Consider the following 21,841-nt stretch of genomic DNA (forward strand, 5'->3'; position numbering starts at 1 on the left):
AACGTTTGACTTCCAAATTTTTGTATAGCTTAGACCTCTATTGTAAAAAAATATGTGTTGCTTTGGCCGAGTGGTTAAGGCGTGTGCTTGCTAAGTACAGGGGGTTTCCCAATTTTTTTTCCTTTATTTCTCGTAGATTTGTATTTATTTTATTTGTTAATGAGAACGTATGACTTTCAAATTTTTGTATAGCTTAGACTTCTATTATACAAAATATATGTAGATTTGGCCGAGTGGGAGTTTCCCCCTGAGAGTTCGTGTGCCTGCTAAGTACATGGGATTTGCTTCCTAAAGGAGGTAAAGTTTGAATCGGTCAGGCACGAGGGCTAATTTAGGGCATCTTGAGTAAGATGTGTTTTCAATTCTCCTTCCTGCAATTCCTTGGATAAAGTGGCTTGGTTTGAAGACCTTGAAGACCGTGTTTTCCAGTATGCCTCCTTAAATTCGGTAAGCTCATGTATCCAATGTGGATTTTATTGACATGGTTGAGTTAAGATAAGATCATGGGTTTATAAGTGAGGAATACTATTTCTATTAGTACGAGGTCTTTTGGGGAAGCCCAAAGTAAAGCCATGAGAGCTTAGACTCAAAGCGGACAATATTATACCATCGTGGAGAGCCTTGAAGGTGTAGTCAAAAGTGACTAAAGTGTCGAACAAATAGTGTACTTTGTTCGAGGGCTCCAGAGAAAGGAGTCGAGCCTTGATTAAGGGGGAGGCTATTCGAGAGCTTATGATCAAAGTGAACAATATCATACCATTGAGGAGAGTCGTGATTCCTAACCAAATGGTTGTATGTATGACTAGCCAGAGATTTTAGATTTTCAAGTTACCAAGTAAGTTAGTACCTGATCTCTGGCTTTTATTAGAGATAAGTGTTGAACACTATGGCCTTGAGGTTGATCAGTCTGCTATTACCTTCTTTATATGCCTCATTCCAAACATCATGGATGCATGCGTCAAACTTTGGGTGTGTAAATTACAAACTAGTTAATTAGAGATAAGTGTTGAACACTATGGCCTTGAGGTTTATCAGTCTGCTATTACCCTCTTTATATGCCTCATTCCAAACATCATGGATGCATGCGTCAAACGGTGTGTAAATTACAAACTAATTCTTTTAACGTTAGACTTAATTGACATTCATAAGTTATATCTATCTTCAAATTATGAAACTTTCAAGAATTTATGAGACAAAATTAAAAATTCAAGAACGTATTAGACACAATTTTATAATATTTTAGGCAACACAATTTTATAATATTTGGTGCCTAAAATAAGCCATGTATAGTCTAGCTAAGCCATATTTGAATTTTCATTACCTATTCAAACAATTTCCATCCATTTTCATGATTTCTTAAAGTTTTCATGAAATTTCTAATCACATCTCAATCAATATTTTCATAAAATCTAAAACTTGACTTTTCTAAAGACAGTTCAAACTTTGCTCAAGTTATAAGACAGAAATAAGAAGATGATACAGCCCCTCCTCCTCCCTTACCATCTACCACCATCCACACTGCACAATTTGAATACAAGATTTCCACTGGTTTCTACCAAAAGACTCGAAAATCAGTACTAAAAATGAAACGCCGATCCGATATCGGCTGAGAATTGGAAAGGCAATTCCATTCTTGAGTGACAAGTCCTAAAGAAATTTGAAGACTGCAGGATGATTAAGGTTTTAACATTTCCAGTGAATTTAACATAGAGCAAGTAAAATGGTATACATACACGTCAAATCTCCTCTTTAATGGTTAAGTCGCCAACAGGAATGCAGTAAAATAGGAAACTCAAAACTAGAAGGTTCAAAGGTTTCATCATCATAACTTTTTTTTTTTTTTTTTTTTTTTTCCTTTCTATATGTCTGAAAAGAAATTAAAAATCTGATAGGATAAATACACAAAGATAAGCACACCAACAAATTACCTTCTATTTGCATCTGCCTCTTCTTTTTCCAGTTTCTTCTTCATATGTCTCTCTTTTTCCTTATTGGCCTTGACATTTTCAATGTGTTCAGTTCTTTTTTTTTTTTCTTTTTTTTTTTTTTTTTTGTAACTTAATATCAGTCTGTTGTCATCGGCTGCATAATGCAACACCTGAAACGAGCTTTACGGACAGTTGTCATGATCTCAGTCTGTGCATTCTCTAGCATTCGAACGACCTCGGAAAATGATGGCCTAACATCAGGGTTGGCATCCCAGCACCGGGTCATGATGTCGCTCAAAACAGGCAAGCAATCATTGGGAATGATAGGACGAACTCCCTTGTTAACAACTGCAAAAGCAGCCTGAACGGCTGTCATGTTCTGGAATGGAAGCATTCCAGTAATGAGCTCCCACAGAACGATACCAAAGCTATACAAGTCCACCTTTTGGGTGTAAGGCCTGTGTTGGATCATCTCCCTGTAGAATCATACAATGAAGAGAAAAAAAAGGCCTTATATAACTTAAATTGGTAAACTAGTTTCAAATATAACAAATGCTAACATAACCAGTAATGAATGACAAAATGTAAATAGAAGAAAACGAAGTCCCCAGCAGCATAAGAATACGTTTGACTTAAGGAGTCTTTTTGTCTTCTCCTTTGCAAATGATCAGACAAATTTCTCCTTCAGTAGCAAGTCATATAAATATACTTTCGAGAAAAAATTAATCAGCTACCACAACCACAAATTTCATGATATTAACAATTTCAGACAAAATAACTTTCCAGACAGCCATACACAAACCATTATTGAAAATTTCAAGCAGCACGGTTGGAAGTCAATACATGAAATTATTTGAACATCTAAGTATATTAAAAGTGCCTTTTCTTCCCCCATACAGTTAGAGATTTCAAATGAGCCTCACAGTGTATTTTGGTATAATTGCAAAGATGAGCCTTCTAGACAACAAAAGAAACACGGGCTAAAATTTCCTACCAGGCTCAACTTTCTTTCAAGTTTATCAGAAGAATCAACCCTTAACTTCTCAAATTTATGCGTTTAATTTTCCAGATCACCGACAGAAACAATGTGCAAAAACAATATCAAAGCTTGAGTTCATTATTCCGAACTTAATTGACTTGACTCGGCATGTTCAAAGAAAGTATCCTATTCATCTTTATATGATTGGGACCAACCTAGGTGCATCATAACTAATATCACTTGGCAGCTACTCGCATACAATATTTAGTTGACAAAGAAACTCATAGGATTTTAAATTCTAAATTGGAGGGCTACCATGAGTTGGACTCATTCTGAAAGCCCTTACACTTTTTCACTGGCCCTAATGATTCTAGACTAAGCAAAGGTGGTTTGAGTAACTTAATATTTTTAAAAAGCAAAGAATAAATCATAAGATAAATAATAAGGAAACCATATGAATAAGATACTATTATGTCAGAAACCCACCACCCAAGATTGGTCAAGTAGTTACCAACTAGAGTCTTGTTATAATGGAACGTTGCATTGAAGGAAAACAAAATACAGGCTCATATGACTTGTGAGGCTTGGGTCTCACTCAAAACCAAAGGCGAATACCAAAGGCAGAAATTTAAGAACAAGAGAAAAGGAAAATACTCTAAGAAGGCTGAGAGAAACATAGGAGGGAAGGAAAAAAAGATCATCTGAATTAGGAAACAAAAATACTTCCAATTCATTATATGAAAGAGAGCCCAAGCCAAAGGATTACAGAAAGGAGTTACAGAGCCAAAGCACACATTGAGAACAGTGTAGGTTGTTAAGAGCTAGATAAGAAGACTGAACTAAACCTCTGGATGAATGGCTAGAACAAATGGTTTGATCCACAAATCAGATAGTTCTCGTCCATTAGTCTTATCCAGCCCAAGAGGAACTAGTCTTCCCGGCTCTCCTTTGTATTCTTTCTTACCCTTGGAGGTCTTAATACCGACTGTAAAGTTCGAATAAAAAATTGATCCCTTGCTATCTCAATCCCATAGTCCTCACTCTCTGTGAAAAGATTTCAGAACAATGCCAACCATTGTTTTCAGGTTTGTGCTCCTTTGTCCTGGCCCTCTGGTGCCAGCTGCTGGATATCTTCATCCTAAAGTGGCCAATTTCTGGACACCATGAAGAGTTGGTGCTTCAGGGCTCAATTAGAGGTTAAAAGACACCAAGAGGATATCGTGGTTGAATGCTTTCTGTGCCTTAATTTGGAGTGCAACAGAAGAGTTTTTCAAGAAGAGAAGACTGTAGGATCAACTAGAGGATGATTTTTTTTTTCTCTAGCTATGAAACAATTCATTGCTGATATGAAACGCTACAGAAAAGGAATAGATCTCATTCAAATGAAGTTAAAACATGAGAATTTAAACAATAGTTGCTAAAAGAAGGAACATGTTTAGAGCACATCCTAAGTATATATTATATATCGCAAGAGAAATCGATAAAAGTGGAATTGAACATGCAATAAGAAGTCTTTAATTCCTTCACTTGCACCAACAAGATTTCTTACGGAAGATTCTTTATTTATATATTTGTGTATATATATATATATTTGATCTTGTCATAATGATCCAAATGGGAAGATGTGGTAAGAAATATCTGATAAAGCAACATACTATCATTAGAATATTTCCCACACTCGCATATCAATGGTGTTTTATCCTGTGCGTTGAATTTTATCACTAGCATATTGCCTTGATACTAGCTTATACCTAGTCTATCCAACCAGATCATTACCAGAGAGGGCATAGAAAAATTCCATTTAAGCTAGAAACTATCAGTGAACAAAATAATACTTCAGATTTTAACGTGCATCTTACCGTCGGTGTTTAACACTTCAAGGAAATCTATTGAACAATAGGATCTTGTTTAGTATGCCTATACCAAATCTTGCATAAAGAGAGATTCGGTTCCTGGCTCGGAGTGCTAAGAAATAGAATTACAAAAGCTCTTGGGCTGGTATTTACGCTTAATAAATTTTCCTCGCTTAGCCAGCTAATGAAAGAACTAAAAGCATTAGGCTTCCCACCCAAAACTTTGCATACAAGAACTTAAGGGGCTATTGGCTAATTCAGAAACCTAGCGAAAATAACTGAAATAGTATCCTCATGGATACTCCAAGAAGATGATTTCCTTAAACTGATAGATGAAATTGAATCGTTGCAAAAAAAAAAAAAAAAAAAAAAATTCTGCTGTCTGCCTCAGCCTAACTTCATCTAAAGCGTCCCAATGAGAACATATAGCAGCAAAAATATAAAGATATTGTTCTTCAAACTGACGGCCATCAATTTTTCATACTAAGCTATTCATCAAAGCAGCCAAAAGAATTCCTAGACCAACTTCTGAAAGCTTTTCTTTGAGCAACGCTTGGTCCAAAAAACATGCCATCCATAGCTTTATATAAACGCAGTTTCTTTTTATCTGTGATTTCATTAGTCAATCACGCTAACGTCAAGATAACAACTAAAACATTAATAATGTATAATGTAATATTGATAGAGTATCATTTTTATGTGAATAAGAAAACATAGTGTTGCAATCATTCTTATGAAAGGTCACCATGATTTTTTATTGTTTTAATTTTACTAAAAGAAAAAGGTAGAAATGCACACAAGAGGACAAGGAGTTGAGGCATCTCCTTCCAAACACTCAAAAAAGAGAGTTCTATGAAAGGGCCCTAATCCAATGCAAAGATACTCAAAGAGGGCGTTGAAAAACCTTGGCGATGATTTTATAAAGCTTGTTTACTAGATAGGACAAGACCCTAATTCTTCACTAAGGGAGATGTAAGTTCTGTATGTAAATTTGAAGGTTTCTCAGGTTACGGGAAATATGATTAGAAAAAACTTTACTTTCAAGATACTTTTTAAAAAAATTGATCAACAGAAATGAAAGAGAAAGGAATAAACCAACTAGGCTATATAAAAGACAATGGTCAAAGTAACAAAAGAACCTCAAAACGTTATAGAAAAAAAAAATTGGCCATAGACGGTATAGAGATGCATTGAAATGTATATGTATCGAACTCCCACCTGCCAAAGAAATTGCACCTTTGTCTCAAAAGGGTTAGAATGACTTCTTCCAACACTGCCCAAAAACCTTCCCATTTTTTAATCTTTATTCCTTTTTTTTTTTTTTTTTTTTTTTTTTTTTTTTTTTTTTGGTGATAAGAACACTGCCCAAAAACTTTCACCAGGGAGCCAAAGCCACACAGAACCCTAAAAGTTTCTCCCAAATCTTGAACAAAAGGATACCTCCATAGAATGCAGTCCAGATCTTCGAACACTAGTTTGAAAAAAAACATGCCATTGAGGTCAAAGCACAAAAGAAGAGGATTTCTAGACCATATTAGTTCTCACGAGGGCAACCAACCATAAGAAAACTTTGACCTTCTTTTTCACTTTCTAGAACTTTGAGAAGAAAGGGGGTGAGAATGATGATTAGTAAAAGAGACCAGGTTAGAAAAAGGAAACAGTGTCCCAGAAAACACGCTGAAGGAATCAAGAGTCTAAGTTCTCTTATCTCTAGATCCTAAAGAACCAAAAACCTAAGGTAAGATGAACAATCGTCTTAAAGAAAATCAAATCAGTGGCCTCTTAGACCAAATTAGGATCTCATAAAATGTATTTGAATAGCAGAAAGGCCCCTGTATGGGGAGAAAATCCCAAGGTGGTGGCTGTCTATCTACCAAGCATATTATAAGATGAAGATTCAAAAAGCCCGTTTGATAAGTTTCCTGATTCTAGTTTCAAGTATTTTAGGGAAAAAAAAAAGTGTTTGGTAAATGTTTATGTTTTTTATTTCTAATTTTTCAGAAACGTTTCCGAAATTATGCAGAAATTTTGGGCAACAGCAAAATCATGTTTCTTGTGTAGTTTTCACCTTGACCAATTGGATCCAAAGGAAGATCCGAGATTTAAAAGGAAGATCCGAGATTTAAAATAATTATTATTATTTTAAAAAAAAATTAATCCACCAGTCAATAGATTATGGAATTCGTCAACAAGACAACCTCTTTCAAGAGAGTGACAACGCAGGAAAGGTTTTATATAACCTTGTCTTTTAAATTCTAAGTGTGACGCCTCAAGTAGATAGTTGCCCTCAAGAGGATTGGTAAAAGGCTAGGAAAACAAGGAAAGAGAGAATTAACCTATACAATGCGATACTTTTTTCATTTCCCATATCTTATTGTTAAGGTGCATCAAGGCACACACCCATGACGGAGGTGACTTGCAACTTACCTTCTTTGCCACATTAGCCATCATGGCATTGACCTTCAATGAGGCATGCATGGCTTTTCACAGCTCACATCAAGTGACATCTTTCTTGAAATGCACAGCACTTTTCGAACACACATCCCACCACAAGAAAATATGTGGGATAAAGGATCTACAGATGATATGTTTTGAAGATTTCAATTTTTTTGACAGTGTACTACATTAATGGTGGATATTTTACCAAGAGTCCTCTGAAATAAAATGTGACTAAGACCCTAAATCTGTATTATAAACAACAATTTAAGCCATCATAGTTGGAATCTTGATCTTTCACCTCCATAAACAACTCATGTAAAGGAATATCATTCAACCCCATTCATATGGAATTGGCACATATGTTCAAAAAGGTCCATACCCCTCCTGATCAGTGATGTTTAAGAGGCAGCTAGAGGCAATACAAAAACCAAAGAACTAACATTTTCTGATGTAATCATTCTATTAGCCAACCTCACTCCACACCCCACAAACAAAAAAAGGGCAAGAAATAACCCAAAAATTTAAAATCAAAGGCATCATAATGATCAGTAATGAACAGAAGAAAAATGTTATAAGCGAAAATAGTTAAGGATGCAGAAGATCAAATCCTAGTTTAGCAGAAATCAAATATTGCTGATAAACCATATTTGCATCTTGCATTCGTATATTCAGTTAAAGAAACATAATTCTGAACATATTCCCTTATACTTTCTTTTCCTAAAAAAAAAAAAAAGGAAAAAACATGTCAACATTTCTGACAAAACAGACAACATTTTCTCCAACCAAAAGAGAGAGAAAAAGAAGAGACAAAGAACTGGCTTAACAATCCTGATCTAATCACTAATTCTACTTCTAAAGAATGGTGACTGGAAAAGCCACGAGACCCATATGGGCCACAGTCAAACACACATGTGCAGAAATATGTATTTATAGATACGTGTACAGTTATATGTATATGCATGATGCATGTGTGTATGCGTCAAAGCTATAAATTTACATTGTGAAAATGCAACAGAGTTATGCTGCCTTAGAGGAGGCACACGATCTTTGACACATTATCTAGTAAGATAATATTGTTGCACCAGCAGAAGTACAAATGCAATCAGAATCACAATTAGGAAAAATAAATGAGAAACAAACGTCAGCACATTAAACAAACCAGTGTTAAAAAGCACATAAGCTTGAAAAATGCCTGGGAATCTGGTACAGAAGGACGCTGAAACTAGTGCTAGAAAATCAAATTTTAGAGTTTGAGAAAGGAGATCAAACAAATTATGAACACGCATGAGAACTTTTGGATATTATACCTAAAACATGGAATATATTCTCCTTTCTATTCCATCACAACACCAACAACAATAATAATAAATAAACAATTAAATAATTTTACTTCTTTTCCTTTTATAGTTCTAAAATAGCAACCATAGACTTATACATGAAAGGCCCTTGAAGTTTTATAGGACCTTGAATACTTTCCAGAGGCATTGATTTCTTGGCCAATCTTCTTTTTTCTTAGTCATATGAAGCTACTCAGTCCCATTTCAAAAATAATTTTTAAAAAAATGCCACAAACACGTATGCAGAAAATATTTGGAAAAGATGTAGATTATAACAGCAAACATCCAAGTTCCATAATACTTACGGAGCCATCCAGCGGTAGGTTCCAGTCTCAGGTGTCATGCCCTCTGTCTGCACCTCAATCCGAGCCACTCCGAAGTCAGCAACTTTGATAGACTTGTCTGCAAAAATCAAAAGGTTATCTGATTTCAAGTCCCTGTGAATCAACCCAAGGCCATGAACATATTCCATCCCCCTGGCAACATCCAAAGCTTGTTTGACAGCTAATTTCAATGGGACAGAGCGACTTTGTCGCTTCATCAAGAACTGCCTAACTGAACCACCCTTTGCATATTCAGTAACAATGCACCAAACCATTGGCTTATGGCATGATCCAATAAACCGGACAATATTTGGGTGCTTCAGAGTAGCAAGCATCATCACCTCCTGCTGATATTGCTGTTCCATTAACTGAGCCTTCTCTACGTCATTCTCTGGCCTCTCCAAGATCTTGATAGCGACATCTTCGCCATCATAAGTACCTCTGTAGAGTTTTCCAAAGGCACCTTGAGCAAAAGCCTCCCCCATATTAAGTTTCCTTAAATCAAGAGTCCACTTCTCAAAATTTTCAAGACCCTGGGTGGGTGTATTACTATCAAATAAAGCTCGGGCTAGTGCATCATCACTCAGGTGATGTCTAACTCTTCCACGATGGTTAACACTATGTTGAAAAGTATGGTTATCATTTGCACGCCGCCGCAACCCTTGGTGATTTAAGATCCGAGTATGAGACTCATTCGATCCAACACTGCTGTTATCTAAAGACATGGCAACTGACCCTCCATCATTGCTCGTTTGCAAGCTTGCAAAGCTGTCAATAGACATATTGGTTCCCTCACCAAGTTTATGGTAAAACCCTTGTGATAGATCATATGCATGCTCGTTTAAATCGATCATTCCAGGGAATTTTTGACCACCCTCCAACATTTTTCCACTATAAGAGAACCCTTTGATTCCCTTTATATCTTTAGCATCACCGATGCTAGGTCCACAGACGGCTAATAGAATCTGTACCAAACAACCAAATGGAAAAGAAAGAGCATTCTTGAGTAAAAACAAATATTTGTTTGTATTACAGACTTACCAAACAAAACAACAACTAACATGTAGCGGACTAAAAAGTTCTAAAAACAAACAAACAAACAACAAACAACTCTAGTACAGACCTCCATGAAACTTAAGCAAACAGGGCAAAGAAAAAACATGGAACAAAACCAAAAACAAAAGCCCTTTTAGCATAATAACCCTCCCAACTTCAAAAATCTCAACCAAAAACATCCGTGTAGATTTCTAACCATTTCGAAAATTAATAGATTCACAACACTAGCTAAACAATCCAAGCCAACTAAGTCAAAACCCCAAAAAAAAAAAATTAATAACAAACTAATTCGAAGACTTCGGTAACAACAACCCAGTAGAAAACTTGAAGTTTACCACAAACTAAAACTCAACATCATGTATCAAACATCAGCACAATTTAGCAAAACAGAAACATCCCACAATCGAAGAGTAGGAGACCCCAATTCATGAAGTTTAAAGTCAAAAAGATACCTGGATCAGGAGGTCAAAGCGTGGCGATTCCGATGTGCCAAGTCCTCAACACCAATTGAAGAAGCTAAGAACAGATCGAATCGAAAAAAAACAGCGGAAAAGGAGAAAAATCCCCGAAGTCGAGTATGAAAACGAAGAAGAAAGTGAGCGGAGGAAATTGGCTATGAACTATAGAGAGAGAGAGAGAGAGAGAGAGAGAGAGAGAGCTCCACAAGTCTTCTTGCTTGTTTTTCCATTTTATTTCCCTTTTTTTCTTCATTTTAATTTTTAATTTTATTACAAAGACTGGTGAGTAATCATTCCCTGTATACACTCCCACTCTATTTCCGTATTTCGTCTTCTCCTTACGGTTTAGTCGTTGAAATTACGGCACCATCATCCATTTAAAGAGCGCCACGTGGATTTTCGCATGGTTCCACCCTACTCTACTCTCACTAGGCGCGTGTGTACATGAATTTTTCTTAACCTTTACCTTTCCTAAATATTGATCTTGCACAAAAAATTCCAATGCTTTTTATTTTTTTAAAATTATAAAAAAATGAAGTTTCAATTTAATTATTAAAAAAAAAAAAAAAAAAAAGACTTATATCATTAATTAGCTACGGTCTCGTTAAAATTTGACGAGTGGAATCCTCTATCATAACTTTGAAAAAGAACATCTACGTATTTACTCGAGAAAGCAAATCGGATAAGATTCGTTTGTCTTATTTATATTGCTGGCCAAAACAGTTCATAACGGTGGGATTGTAAATTGTCTATTTGTCTTCGATCTTTAATTACGAAGATTTATATTTCATCTTGAACGTATGGTAAAAGTGAATCTAAACCCAGATTTGTATTTAAGTAAATAAGGACGTCTTTTAAGTTATAAGTTCGTGACCCAGCAAATTGGACAAGTGTTCAATACGTTCATTGAATTCACGAACGGATAAATATATATTATTTTTTAAATTTTAACTACTTAGATTTTATTAAATTGATTAAATATTCTATATTTAATTTAAATAAAATTCACCCATTAAACAAGAATAGAGTGAATATTTCAAAACTTACTCATTTGAAGTTTGAACAAGAAACAAAATTTTAGCCCTACATTTAAAAATTAAAAATAAATAAATAAAGTCTTAAAGTTAATTAATTTTATTTTGAAGTACAAATAATAGTGTGGTGATTATTAGCACTTAATTAAATATTGTTAGCCTAATCGATTTATAGGCTCTTATTGCATCATAACCTAACCGATGATCACGGGCTTTACTCTAAACTCTAAGTGTATTGCTCTTGTTGTGCACAGTCTTTGGTAGCTAGCTTAGCCTGCGCAACGTTAACTGGTATCCAAAGATGAGGCGCTACCTCCATAGCTTGCTCGTCATTCATGAGAAGTTAGCTGGCGAACTCATCCAATAGGCCATGAAGTCGCCCAAGGTTGAAGGGTGCTACTCCTTGGTACGTGCCAACTCCACTAGTTATCCCACATGATCAACGCCCTACCATAGGACGGATCTATCATTTAGGGTAATCCATCAAACCACTGAGTCACACATTTCTAACCAGCCTCATGTCTAGCTCAACGGTACCATATCGAAGCGAAAAGGGAAGCAAGGTTCTTCATACACTATACCGGCTCTATCGCCCTAGGAGGCTACCTTTCTCATTTCTAAATGTCGTGGATGGCTGTTAGGTTGTTAGGGGCGTCTAGGCAGTTTAAATCACATCTCTCGTTTCTACGACGTTCGGGGTTAGCTCCTTAGGCAAAATCGATCTTTGGGTGCACATAGGTCTAAACCTCTAATTGCTCACAGTCCTAGTGTGCAAGGTTTGCTGGAAGCATAATGACCTGGGTCAACAGTAAACCACACTACTTGTAGCGCCCTAATCTCAACTAACTTCTCTCATGCATGCTTGGCTAGGGAGATATTCTTATCGAGCACCTAAGCATGTAATCCATGATTTAAACTTCACCTTAGTAATATTTAGGGTATAAGGAGGTCTAATGGATTCTTAGCGCGGCTAGGTGGCTTAATGCAAACTTCCGACTCCAGGCTACTCTGTTTTGACTCCTCGAGTCTTTCTTAGTTTAGGAGCACTAGTGTCAAGACCCTCTGTCCGTGCTTACGATCCTAAGGTGCTCAATCTACTAGAGACATCTTGACCTAGGTCATCATCTAGCCAACCTAACTCTAACGTCCTAACTTTGTGTAGATAAACACGCTAAAAGAATACACAATCAAACGCCTGGAGCTACACACATACTGTATCTATGTGTGGGATTAACCACAAATAGTAAAAAATTGAGTCAGATAGCCGATTGAGAGGTGAAGCCAAAACAAGAGGGTGCGGGTTGGGATTGTGAGCTAGGTCGGGTTCACGGGTACGCAAAGCAGGCACGTGGATTAGAGCTAGGTTGCGTTGGTTGCGTCAGCTAGGTTGGGTATGCAAAACGATACGCGCGTCGTCGCATTAGTGGGCCGAGGCTTGTGGGTCGCGCGCACACGAGTTGGATCAGAAGACCTTCTGGGCCTCTAGTGGCGTCTGATGGGTGCTGGATCACTCGACTCTGTGTCCAAACCCGACTTGACCCGCTGATTTCATCTTCTTGACCCGATTTTCTGGATTTTCATAGCGTTTTTTAGATTTATTTTTTCATGTATATATTGGAAGTTATTTGACAAAATAATAATTAATTAATTGATTAATTAAAAATAATTATGAAATAAAATAATAAAATAATATTTTTCAGTGTTACGTCTAATTGATTGTGGTATATAATTAAGCTCACGTCTCAAAAGTTTTAATTTTTGGTCTCTGTATTGTATTGGAGATTTGAGCCGTAACTTTGCTTAACGAGTCACATCAAGATAAAATGGCTGGTTTTTGCTTAACGAGTCACATCAAGAAATCAAAAGTCGTTCTCCCATGATCAAGCCCATGCAAAAATCTAATTAAGTACAATGGTACAATTTGCATAGTCAATTAACCACGCTAATTGTAACAATCCAAATCTATCGCCCGGTCCTTGTCTTAGTTATAGGGTTTATGTATGTGTAACAGCTCAAACTCATTGCTTCCTAAATTGCACCCTTTATTCGATACTTTAGTCATTTTTTTTACTATGCCTTCGAGGCTCACAGTACTTTGTTTGCCATTTGAGGATTTGACAATTCTATTGGTATGACCAAGTTTAGGGCATGACTCTGATACTAAGTTAGGAATCACGGATCTCCAAATGGTATGATATTGTCCACTTTGAGCATAAACTCTCGTGGCTTTGCGAGATAGTATTCATTGATTATAAACTCATGATCATTCCCTAAATTAGTAGACGTGGGACTTTCATCAAACAGTTTCTACACTCTTATAATGAATGATTCATTCTCTCTCCAACGAATGTGAGATCTAACAATTCACCCACTTGGGGGCCAACGTTCTTGCTGACACACTATCCGATGTCTGGCTCTTATAACATTTATAATAGCCCAAATCCACAACTAGTAGATATTATCCATTTTGGCCTGTTACACATCGAAATCAGTTTAACTGTTTTTAAAATGGGTTTAGGGAGAGATTAAACCTTAAAATCATTTTAAAAAAATGGAGAAAAACATATCATACCGATCCAATTGAACCAAACTAGTTTACTCGAACGGATCAATTGAACCTATCGAACCGGTTCGTCTTCTTCCTTGTGCCTCCATGCTTACAAGTTTCCTAGTTTCTAAATTTTTTCCCTAGCGACTCAAATTATCAAGGACAAATTTGAAGGTATTCGGCCATAGAAGAATACAAATTAAAAACTCATAGCCATTAAATATAAATATAAATTTATTTATAGTGAGATCATCGAGAAAATAGCATTAAATCGACCTTAAATCCTTTTGATAAGGTTAAATTCAATTCCGAGGGGGTAAAAAACATGAAAGTCAGTATAAAGATGTTTAACCTAAGTCGAAGGATTGCAGTCCAGCTACTGGAGTCAGAACGAAGCCAAGCCGAATGAGCCAGTGGAAGGGCACCCATCACACGCATATAGGGCTAGAGCGCGCATGGGTCGTGATTTTGGGTTGAGGAGCGACTTCAAGTCAGGTTATGGGTGTCCAAGTCGCGCATAATAAAAGTGGGCCGTGTGAACATAACTTTCAATTTTGAGTGCAGTCAATTCATAATTTTAAAATTAAGAACTAAATTTATAACTTAATCGAAATACTTTCACAACGCTTCAAATAACACGTGTTATTTTTATTAGATAAATAACAAATATATAACCAATAATTTAGACATAATTCAACTAATTAAAACATATATTTTAAAATATTTTTATAATAATTTAAAATGAAATTGAAATTGCAAACCCTAAACGGAAAAGAGGTGAATTTGGGGAAATTTGTGTTCTATCCATCACTACTTAAAAGGGGAATTTTGATTGTTTATCACTAAATTCGTTATTGATTAATTAAATTTGAGGCCCCACGGGGAAAAAAAGTACATAAAAATGGGGTCCTAATCCATCCCCATCGATTCTCTTAAACACTAATTAATTAATTAGGGGTATTAGGATGGTGCATGAATCTGAGTATTAATAGATTAATTAAATGAATTAATTAATTAATTTTCCAAAAAAGAACATGAATAAAATAATGTGTAGAGGGAGAAATGGGTTAGCGATGAAGGACGTGGATAAAAGGGGAAGGAAATGGATTGCGAGAGAGAGAGAGAGAACCGACGTTGACTTAAATGGTTTCCTTCTCAATTGCCCCACTTTCCGTTTGCTTGTCTTACAACTCCCCAAACCCCACCCCACCCATAAGAAGTTAGAGAGAAAAGTTAGAGAGAGAGAGAGAGCTGAAATTTAATTGAAAATCCCCAGAGACATTGGATTTGGACTCTAAATGCCTTTCTGGGTCTGTGAAATTTGAGAGAGAAATGGTGGAACAGAGAAGATTCGTGGGCGTAAACGAGAAGAACCACTGATGCTGCCTTGTGGGTGTTTCTTTGTTTACCTCAAATGCGCAGAAGAATCCAGGTAATTGATTGATTGATTATTGATCGATTGATTGATTGATCATTCTTGTTTTGATTTCTGGTGTTAACCCAGAAGCTGTTTTGGGGGTTAGGTTTTTGAAGTGTTCTTAGTTCGAATCGTTTGCTGATGAAATGGGTGCTGCGAATGTGTGTGTGTGTGTGTGTGTGTGTGTGTGTGTGTTTTGATCTCAAGCTGGGTGCGTTGTTATTTCATCTGGGTTTTGGGTGCTTGCGATCCTTCAATCGGTTGAATGGTTGAGTATGTTCTTGAGCTTTTTTAGGTTGAGATTTCCTTGATGTGGAATGAGTTTATTTTCTTTTGCAAATATGGTGGATCTGGTGTCTGTTGTGGTTATGAAATTATGATATCAACTATGGCTGTTGTATTCCCAGCCCTATAATGAAGAACAGAGGATTTCGTCTAGAAGATTTATGCAAACATTAAAAGGGCTTGTTGGTTGATTTTGAAGATGAACTTTAGTTTAGAAACAGAAGTAGAATGCCCCTGTTCGATGTATTATCTGATTCGTATGTTCTTTAGGGGTGAGGTGGTGTTGATAGTTCCATTGGGAAGGTTTTCTTCTAAGGAGGTTGGACCTGTGAGATACCACCTTGGTTGGGGAGGAGAACGAAACACCCTTTATAAGGGTATGGAAACCTCTCCCTAGTAGACGCGTTTTAAAAACGTTGAGGGAAAGCCCGAAAGGGAAAGCCCAAATAAGAGGATAATATCTGCTAGCGGTGGGCCTGGGCCGTTACAAATGGTATCAGAGTTAGATATTGGGCGATGTGCCAGCGAGGAGCCTGTTCCCCGAAGGGGGATAGACACGAAGCAGTGTGGGGTGGATTTGGTGGGGGTCCCACATCGATTGGAGAAAGGAACGAGTGCCAGCGAGGACGCTGGGCTGTGAAAGGGGGTGGATTGTGAGATCCCACATCGGTTGGGGAGAAGAACGAAACACCCTTTATAAGGGTGTGGAAACCTCTCCATAACAGACGTGTTTTAAAAACCTTGAGGGGAAGCCCGAAAGGGAAACCCAAAGGGGACAATATCTGCTAGTAGTGGGTCTGGGCCATTATAGACATGAACACGTTACCGAAGTGTTCGTGGTTCTTTGGTTTTGTCTGGGTCTGTATAGGTTGTTGAAATCGACAACTGATCCGCTATATGAACGTGTATCTTTGATTTGGCTTGTTCATTTGTATAAATGCTTTTGTTTTTGTGAACCAGATAAACAGGTAAGTCGTAGGCGAGCGAGGTGTGGTCGCCATGGAGGGTTGTTACTGCATCGAGCCACAATGGCCTGCTGATGAGCTGTTGATGAAATATCAGTATATATCTGATTTCTTCATTGCGCTTGCGTATTTCTCGATCCCCTTGGAGCTCATCTACTTTGTGAAGAAATCTGCAGTGTTTCCTTACAGATGGGTTCTTGTTCAGTTTGGTGCTTTTATTGTTCTTTGTGGGGCAACACATCTTATAAACTTATGGACTTTTACGATGCATTCAAGAACTGTAGCAGTAGTAATGACGACTGCGAAGGTTTTAACCGCTGTGGTATCGTGTGCAACTGCCCTTATGCTTGTACATATTATACCAGATTTATTAAGTGTCAAAACTAGAGAGCTGTTTTTGAAGAACAAGGCTGCTGAATTGGATAGGGAAATGGGACTCATTCGTACGCAAGAAGAAACGGGCCGACATGTAAGGATGCTTACTCATGAAATTAGGAGTACTCTTGATCGACATACGATACTGAAAACCACTCTCGTTGAGCTGGGAAGAACTTTGGCTTTGGAAGAGTGTGCACTTTGGATGCCAACTCGTACGGGATTGGAACTTCAACTATCGTATACTCTTCATCAGCAGAATCCAGTTGGATATACTGTCCCCATGAATCTCCCTGTGATCAATCAAGTTTTTCGTAGTAACCATGCAGTAAAAATATCCCCGAATTGCCCTGTGGCTAGACTACGACCTCTTGCTGGGAGATACGTGCCTGGAGAGGTTGTTGCTGTTCGTGTCCCTCTATTGCATCTTTCTAATTTTCAAATAAATGATTGGCCCGAGCTTTCAACTAAGCGATATGCGCTCATGGTTTTGATGCTTCCATCAGATAGTGCTAGACAATGGCGCGTTCATGAGTTGGAGCTGGTTGAAGTTGTTGCCGATCAGGTATTCATGAACTTGTTTATCTTTAACTCGTTAGCATGGTTTTTCTTTATTCAAATACGATTCCTCCGTGTAATCTTATAAGAAGTTAAATGCAGCACGTTTGTCTAGAATTTCGATATTCGATTTTTGGTGGCCTGATAAACCTCTTCTGACCATTAATCCATGTATGTACATTTCGAATCAGGTAGCAGTTGCTCTTTCTCATGCTGCAATCTTAGAAGAGTCGATGAGGGCTAGGGATCTTTTAATGGAGCAGAACGTTGCCCTTGATCTAGCTAGGAGAGAAGCTGAAACAGCAATACGCGCCCGGAACGATTTCTTGGCTGTCATGAACCATGAGATGAGAACTCCGATGCACGCGATTATTGCTCTCTCTTCATTACTGCAAGAGACTGAACTTACACCCGAGCAACGCCTAATGGTTGAAACAATCTTAAAAAGCAGCAATCTTTTAGCAACTCTGATAAATGATGTTCTGGATCTTTCAAGGCTCGAAGACGGTAGTCTACAACTGGACATTGGCACGTTTAATCTTCACGCCGTTCTCAAAGAGGTCTGGCAAGCAGTGTTATATAATTTACTGTGTTGCAAATAACTATTACCTATCTGATAATGTAAAATCAACCCTTATTGTTTCAGGTACATAACTTGATCAAGCCCGTCGCACTAGTAAAAAAGTTGTCGTTGACCTTACATTTGGGTCCTGATTTGCCAGTATTCGCCGTTGGTGATGAGAAACGTCTCATGCAAACCATTCTTAATGTCGTGGGTAACGCCGTGAAATTTTCAAAAGAAGGTAGCATTACAATCACAGCCATTGTTGCAAAATCCGAAACCTTCAGAGAATTACGACTTCCAGATTTTCACCCTGCGCCAAGCGATAGTCAGTTTTATTTACGTGTACAGGTTCGTTTATTCGGCACTTAGAAAGCCTTCTAATATCATTATATAGAAAAGATATTCAAACTTTTTTCTGGGTATATAGGTAAAAGATACTGGATCTGGAATTAGTTCTCAAGATATTCCGAAGTTGTTCACGAAATTTGCACAAACTACCGTGGCAACACGAAACTCTGCTGGCAGTGGTCTTGGGCTTGCAATTTGTAAAAGGTACCAATTTTTATAGCGGGTTTTTTCTCTTATTGATCTCGAATTATCCCTTATTGATTATAAGCCTTGTTTTACGCACACGCTCGCACACGATGAATATACGATCCTCATATCCCTTTCCTTATGTGCTATGTAACTAGGTTTGTGAACCTTATGGAAGGACATATATGGCTTGAAAGTGAAGGTCTGGGAAAGGGATGTTTAGCCACTTTCATTGTAAAACTTGGAATTGCTGATCAATCAAATGATTCAAAGCTTCCCTTTACATCAAAAATTCATGAAAACAACGTTCAACCAAGTTTTCCTGGACTCAAAGTCCTTGTTATGGAAGAAAATGGGTAAGTAACATTTTTCCGTCTTTGTTTATGCGTAAATATGTTTGCTCGTAATGTTCTCGTCCTTTTGAACGAGTAGACGTAGGTTAGTCGAAAAGGAAATTAATCAATACGTGAAGAATTCGTATTTCTTTACGAGATGGCTTTGTGGTAAAGAAGCTGCTCAAATTTGTTTGGAATAAGCTGTTTTCCTATTATTCTTTTATACACAACTCTGTAAAAACATTTTATGTTCTTCAGCCACTATCCCAAAGATTCGACGAAGAATCTTCGAGTTGAGTCGCTTTAGATTCTTTTGAGATTCCACATTGGTTGGAGAGGGGAACGAAACATTCCTTATAAGGGTGTGAAAACTTCTCCTTAACAGACGCGTTTTTAAAACCTCGAAGGGAAACCCGGAAGGGAAAGCCTAAAGAGGACAATATCTGTTAGTGGTGGGTTTGGGTTGTTACAAATGGTATCAGAGCTAGACACCGGGTGGTGCGCCGGCGAGGACGTTGGGCTCCTAAAGAGGTGGATTGTGAGATCCCACATCGCTTGGAGAGGGGAACGAAACATTTCTTATAAGGGTGTGGAAACCTCTCCCTAATAGACACGTTTTAAAACCTTGAGGGGAAAACCCAAAAGGGAAAGCCTAAAGAGGACAATATCTGTTAGGGGTGGGTTTGGGCTATTACAAATGGTATTAGAGTCAGACACCGGGCAGTGTGCCAGCGAGGACGCTGGGCTTCCAAGGGGGTGGATTGTGAGATCCCACATCGGTTGGAGAGGGGAACGAAACATTCCTTATAAGGGTATGGAAACCTCTCCCTAATAGACGTGTTTTAGAACCTTAAGGGTAAGCCTAAAGAGGACAATATTTTCTAGCGGTGAGCTTGGACTATTACTGATCCAAATTTTGATAATTCCTGAAATACAACATATATTGAACTTATGACATTGTGTTTGATACAAATAATGATCGGATAAGACTCGGATCTCTGAGTCTTCTATAATCTGTGTTTCCCATGATTTAAACTTTTCTAGTTTGGAAACCATGCTAAATTTGTTGGAATCGCTTTCCAAGTTCTAACACGTGCTGTATTTCCTGTCACAGAGTTAGTCGATCGGTGACTAAAGGACTTCTTGTACATCTCGGATGCGAGGTAACAACAGCAGGGTCAATCGAGGAGTTCTTACGCGTCGTCTCCCAAGAACACAAGGTGATTTTCATGGATATCTGCACTTCTGGTGTCGATGGTTACGAACTAGCATTTCGCATGCGCGAAAAGTTTATGAAATGCCACGAAAGGCCGTTCATGGTAGTACTCACTGGGAACTCGGACAAAGTAACAAAAGAGAGCTGCCTTAGAGCCGGCATGGACGGGCTAGTACTAAAACCCGTTTCAATTGATAAAATGAGGAGTGTATTGTCGGAACTTATAGAGCGTCGGGTTCTATTTGAGACGTGTTGAAGGAGCAGGGTATAGAGGAAGATATCTAGCAGTCTGTTGTGTTGTGTACATACAAGGCATATCCCAGGTTGCTATCAAAACCTGATCTGCCACTTGCACTACATACCCAAAAGGAACAAGGCACAGATGTGTATAAACATTTTGAGGAGTTCCTTGTAACAAGTTAGATGTCATCCTGTTGCTTTGCTACTTTTTCTTTTTAATAGAGAATGTTTTATATTTTCTTGAGTTCATCTCTCTCTCTCATTCATTTCGGTTTTTTCGTTCGTATCGAGGGTAGAGAAGAAGAATATAATTTCCTTCCCGACCTAGCTAACAAATAAAAACGAGATTCTCTACTCAGGATATAAGTCATCCTAAATTCAGACCAAACTCTACTTTGTTTGAGCTGCTCTCACTCTTACGCATATTCAGAAGATCTTGTCTAGGACTGAGCTAGATCTTGTCTAGAAGATCTTGTCTAGGACTGAGCTAGATCTTGTCTAGGATTGAGCTGAAGATCTTGTCTAGGACTGAGCTGCTCTAACTCTGACGCATATCTAGATCTTGTCTTGGACTGTGCTGCTCTCACTCTTACGCATATCCAAAAGATCGTCCAGGACTTGAGCTGCTCTCACTCTTATGCATATCCAAAAGATCTTGTCCTGGACCGGACAAGTACATAGAGATCCTCGTGTGATGGTAAAGTTTAGGTCAGGTAATGGACTATGAGGGAGCATGCAAACAGAACCTACCGTTAACTCAAACTGTTTGACAATTTGACTGACTGTCCCTTTAATATTCAATTATTGTTGCATAAGTGAAACTAGTTTTCGGGCTATCTCGGAATTTTCAGAGCTGAAGATCCCTCAAACAGGAACCTACCGTTAACCCAAATCGTTTGAATGACTGTCCCCTTAATATTCAATTATTGGTGCATAAGCGAAACTAGTTTTCAGGCCATCTCGAAGCTTTCAGAGCTGAAGATCCCTCAAATAGGAACCTACCGTCAACCCAAACCGTTTGACTGACTGTCCCCTTAATATTCAATTATTGGTGCATAAGCGAAACTAGTTTTTAGGCCATCTCGGAGTTTTCAGAGTTGAAGATCTCTCAAACAGGAACCTACCGTTAACCCAAACTGTTTGAATGACTGTCCCCTTAATATTCAATTATTGGTGCATAAGCGAAACTAGTTCTCAGGCCATCTCGAAGCTTTCAGAGCCGAAGATCCCTCAATTCACATTAGGGTATCTCGAAGCTTTCAGAGCCGAAGATCCCTCAATTCACATTAGGGTATCTCGAAGCTTTCAGAGCCGAAGATCCCTCGATTCACATTAGGGTATACGCCTATTAAAGAGACATATCTAGCATTTATATTTATTTATTTATTATTATTAT

The 21,841-nt window shown here is 37.8% G+C and overlaps 2 protein-coding genes across 2 annotated transcripts; one reads left to right on the forward strand and one right to left on the reverse strand.

Moving 5' to 3' along the window:
* Positions 1–1,672: 1,672 nt before the first annotated feature.
* LOC111805260 (serine/threonine-protein kinase STY13) lies at positions 1,673–10,584 on the reverse strand. The gene is made up of 3 exons (XM_023690243.2): positions 10,368–10,584; positions 8,842–9,824; positions 1,673–2,404 (listed from the first exon to the last, which is right to left on the reverse strand). The coding sequence occupies exons 2-3, from the start codon at positions 9,741–9,743 to the stop codon at positions 2,065–2,067; spliced, it is 1,242 nt and encodes a 413-aa protein (XP_023546011.1). The 5' UTR covers positions 9,744–9,824; positions 10,368–10,584; the 3' UTR covers positions 1,673–2,064.
* A 4,563-nt stretch (positions 10,585–15,147) lies between these two features.
* LOC111805392 (ethylene receptor 1) lies at positions 15,148–20,694 on the forward strand. The gene is made up of 7 exons (XM_023690468.2): positions 15,148–15,387; positions 16,618–17,562; positions 17,747–18,115; positions 18,202–18,468; positions 18,548–18,672; positions 18,813–19,010; positions 20,104–20,694. Exons 2-7 carry the CDS (start codon positions 16,657–16,659, stop codon positions 20,459–20,461), a joined length of 2,223 nt encoding a protein of 740 aa, XP_023546236.2. The 5' UTR covers positions 15,148–15,387; positions 16,618–16,656; the 3' UTR covers positions 20,462–20,694.
* The last annotated feature ends 1,147 nt before the right edge of the window (positions 20,695–21,841 follow it).

This window comes from Cucurbita pepo, chromosome 11, assembly GCF_057944985.1.
Source record: "Cucurbita pepo subsp. pepo isolate OVF chromosome 11, ASM5794498v1, whole genome shotgun sequence".
Lineage (NCBI taxonomy): Eukaryota > Viridiplantae > Streptophyta > Magnoliopsida > Cucurbitales > Cucurbitaceae > Cucurbita > Cucurbita pepo.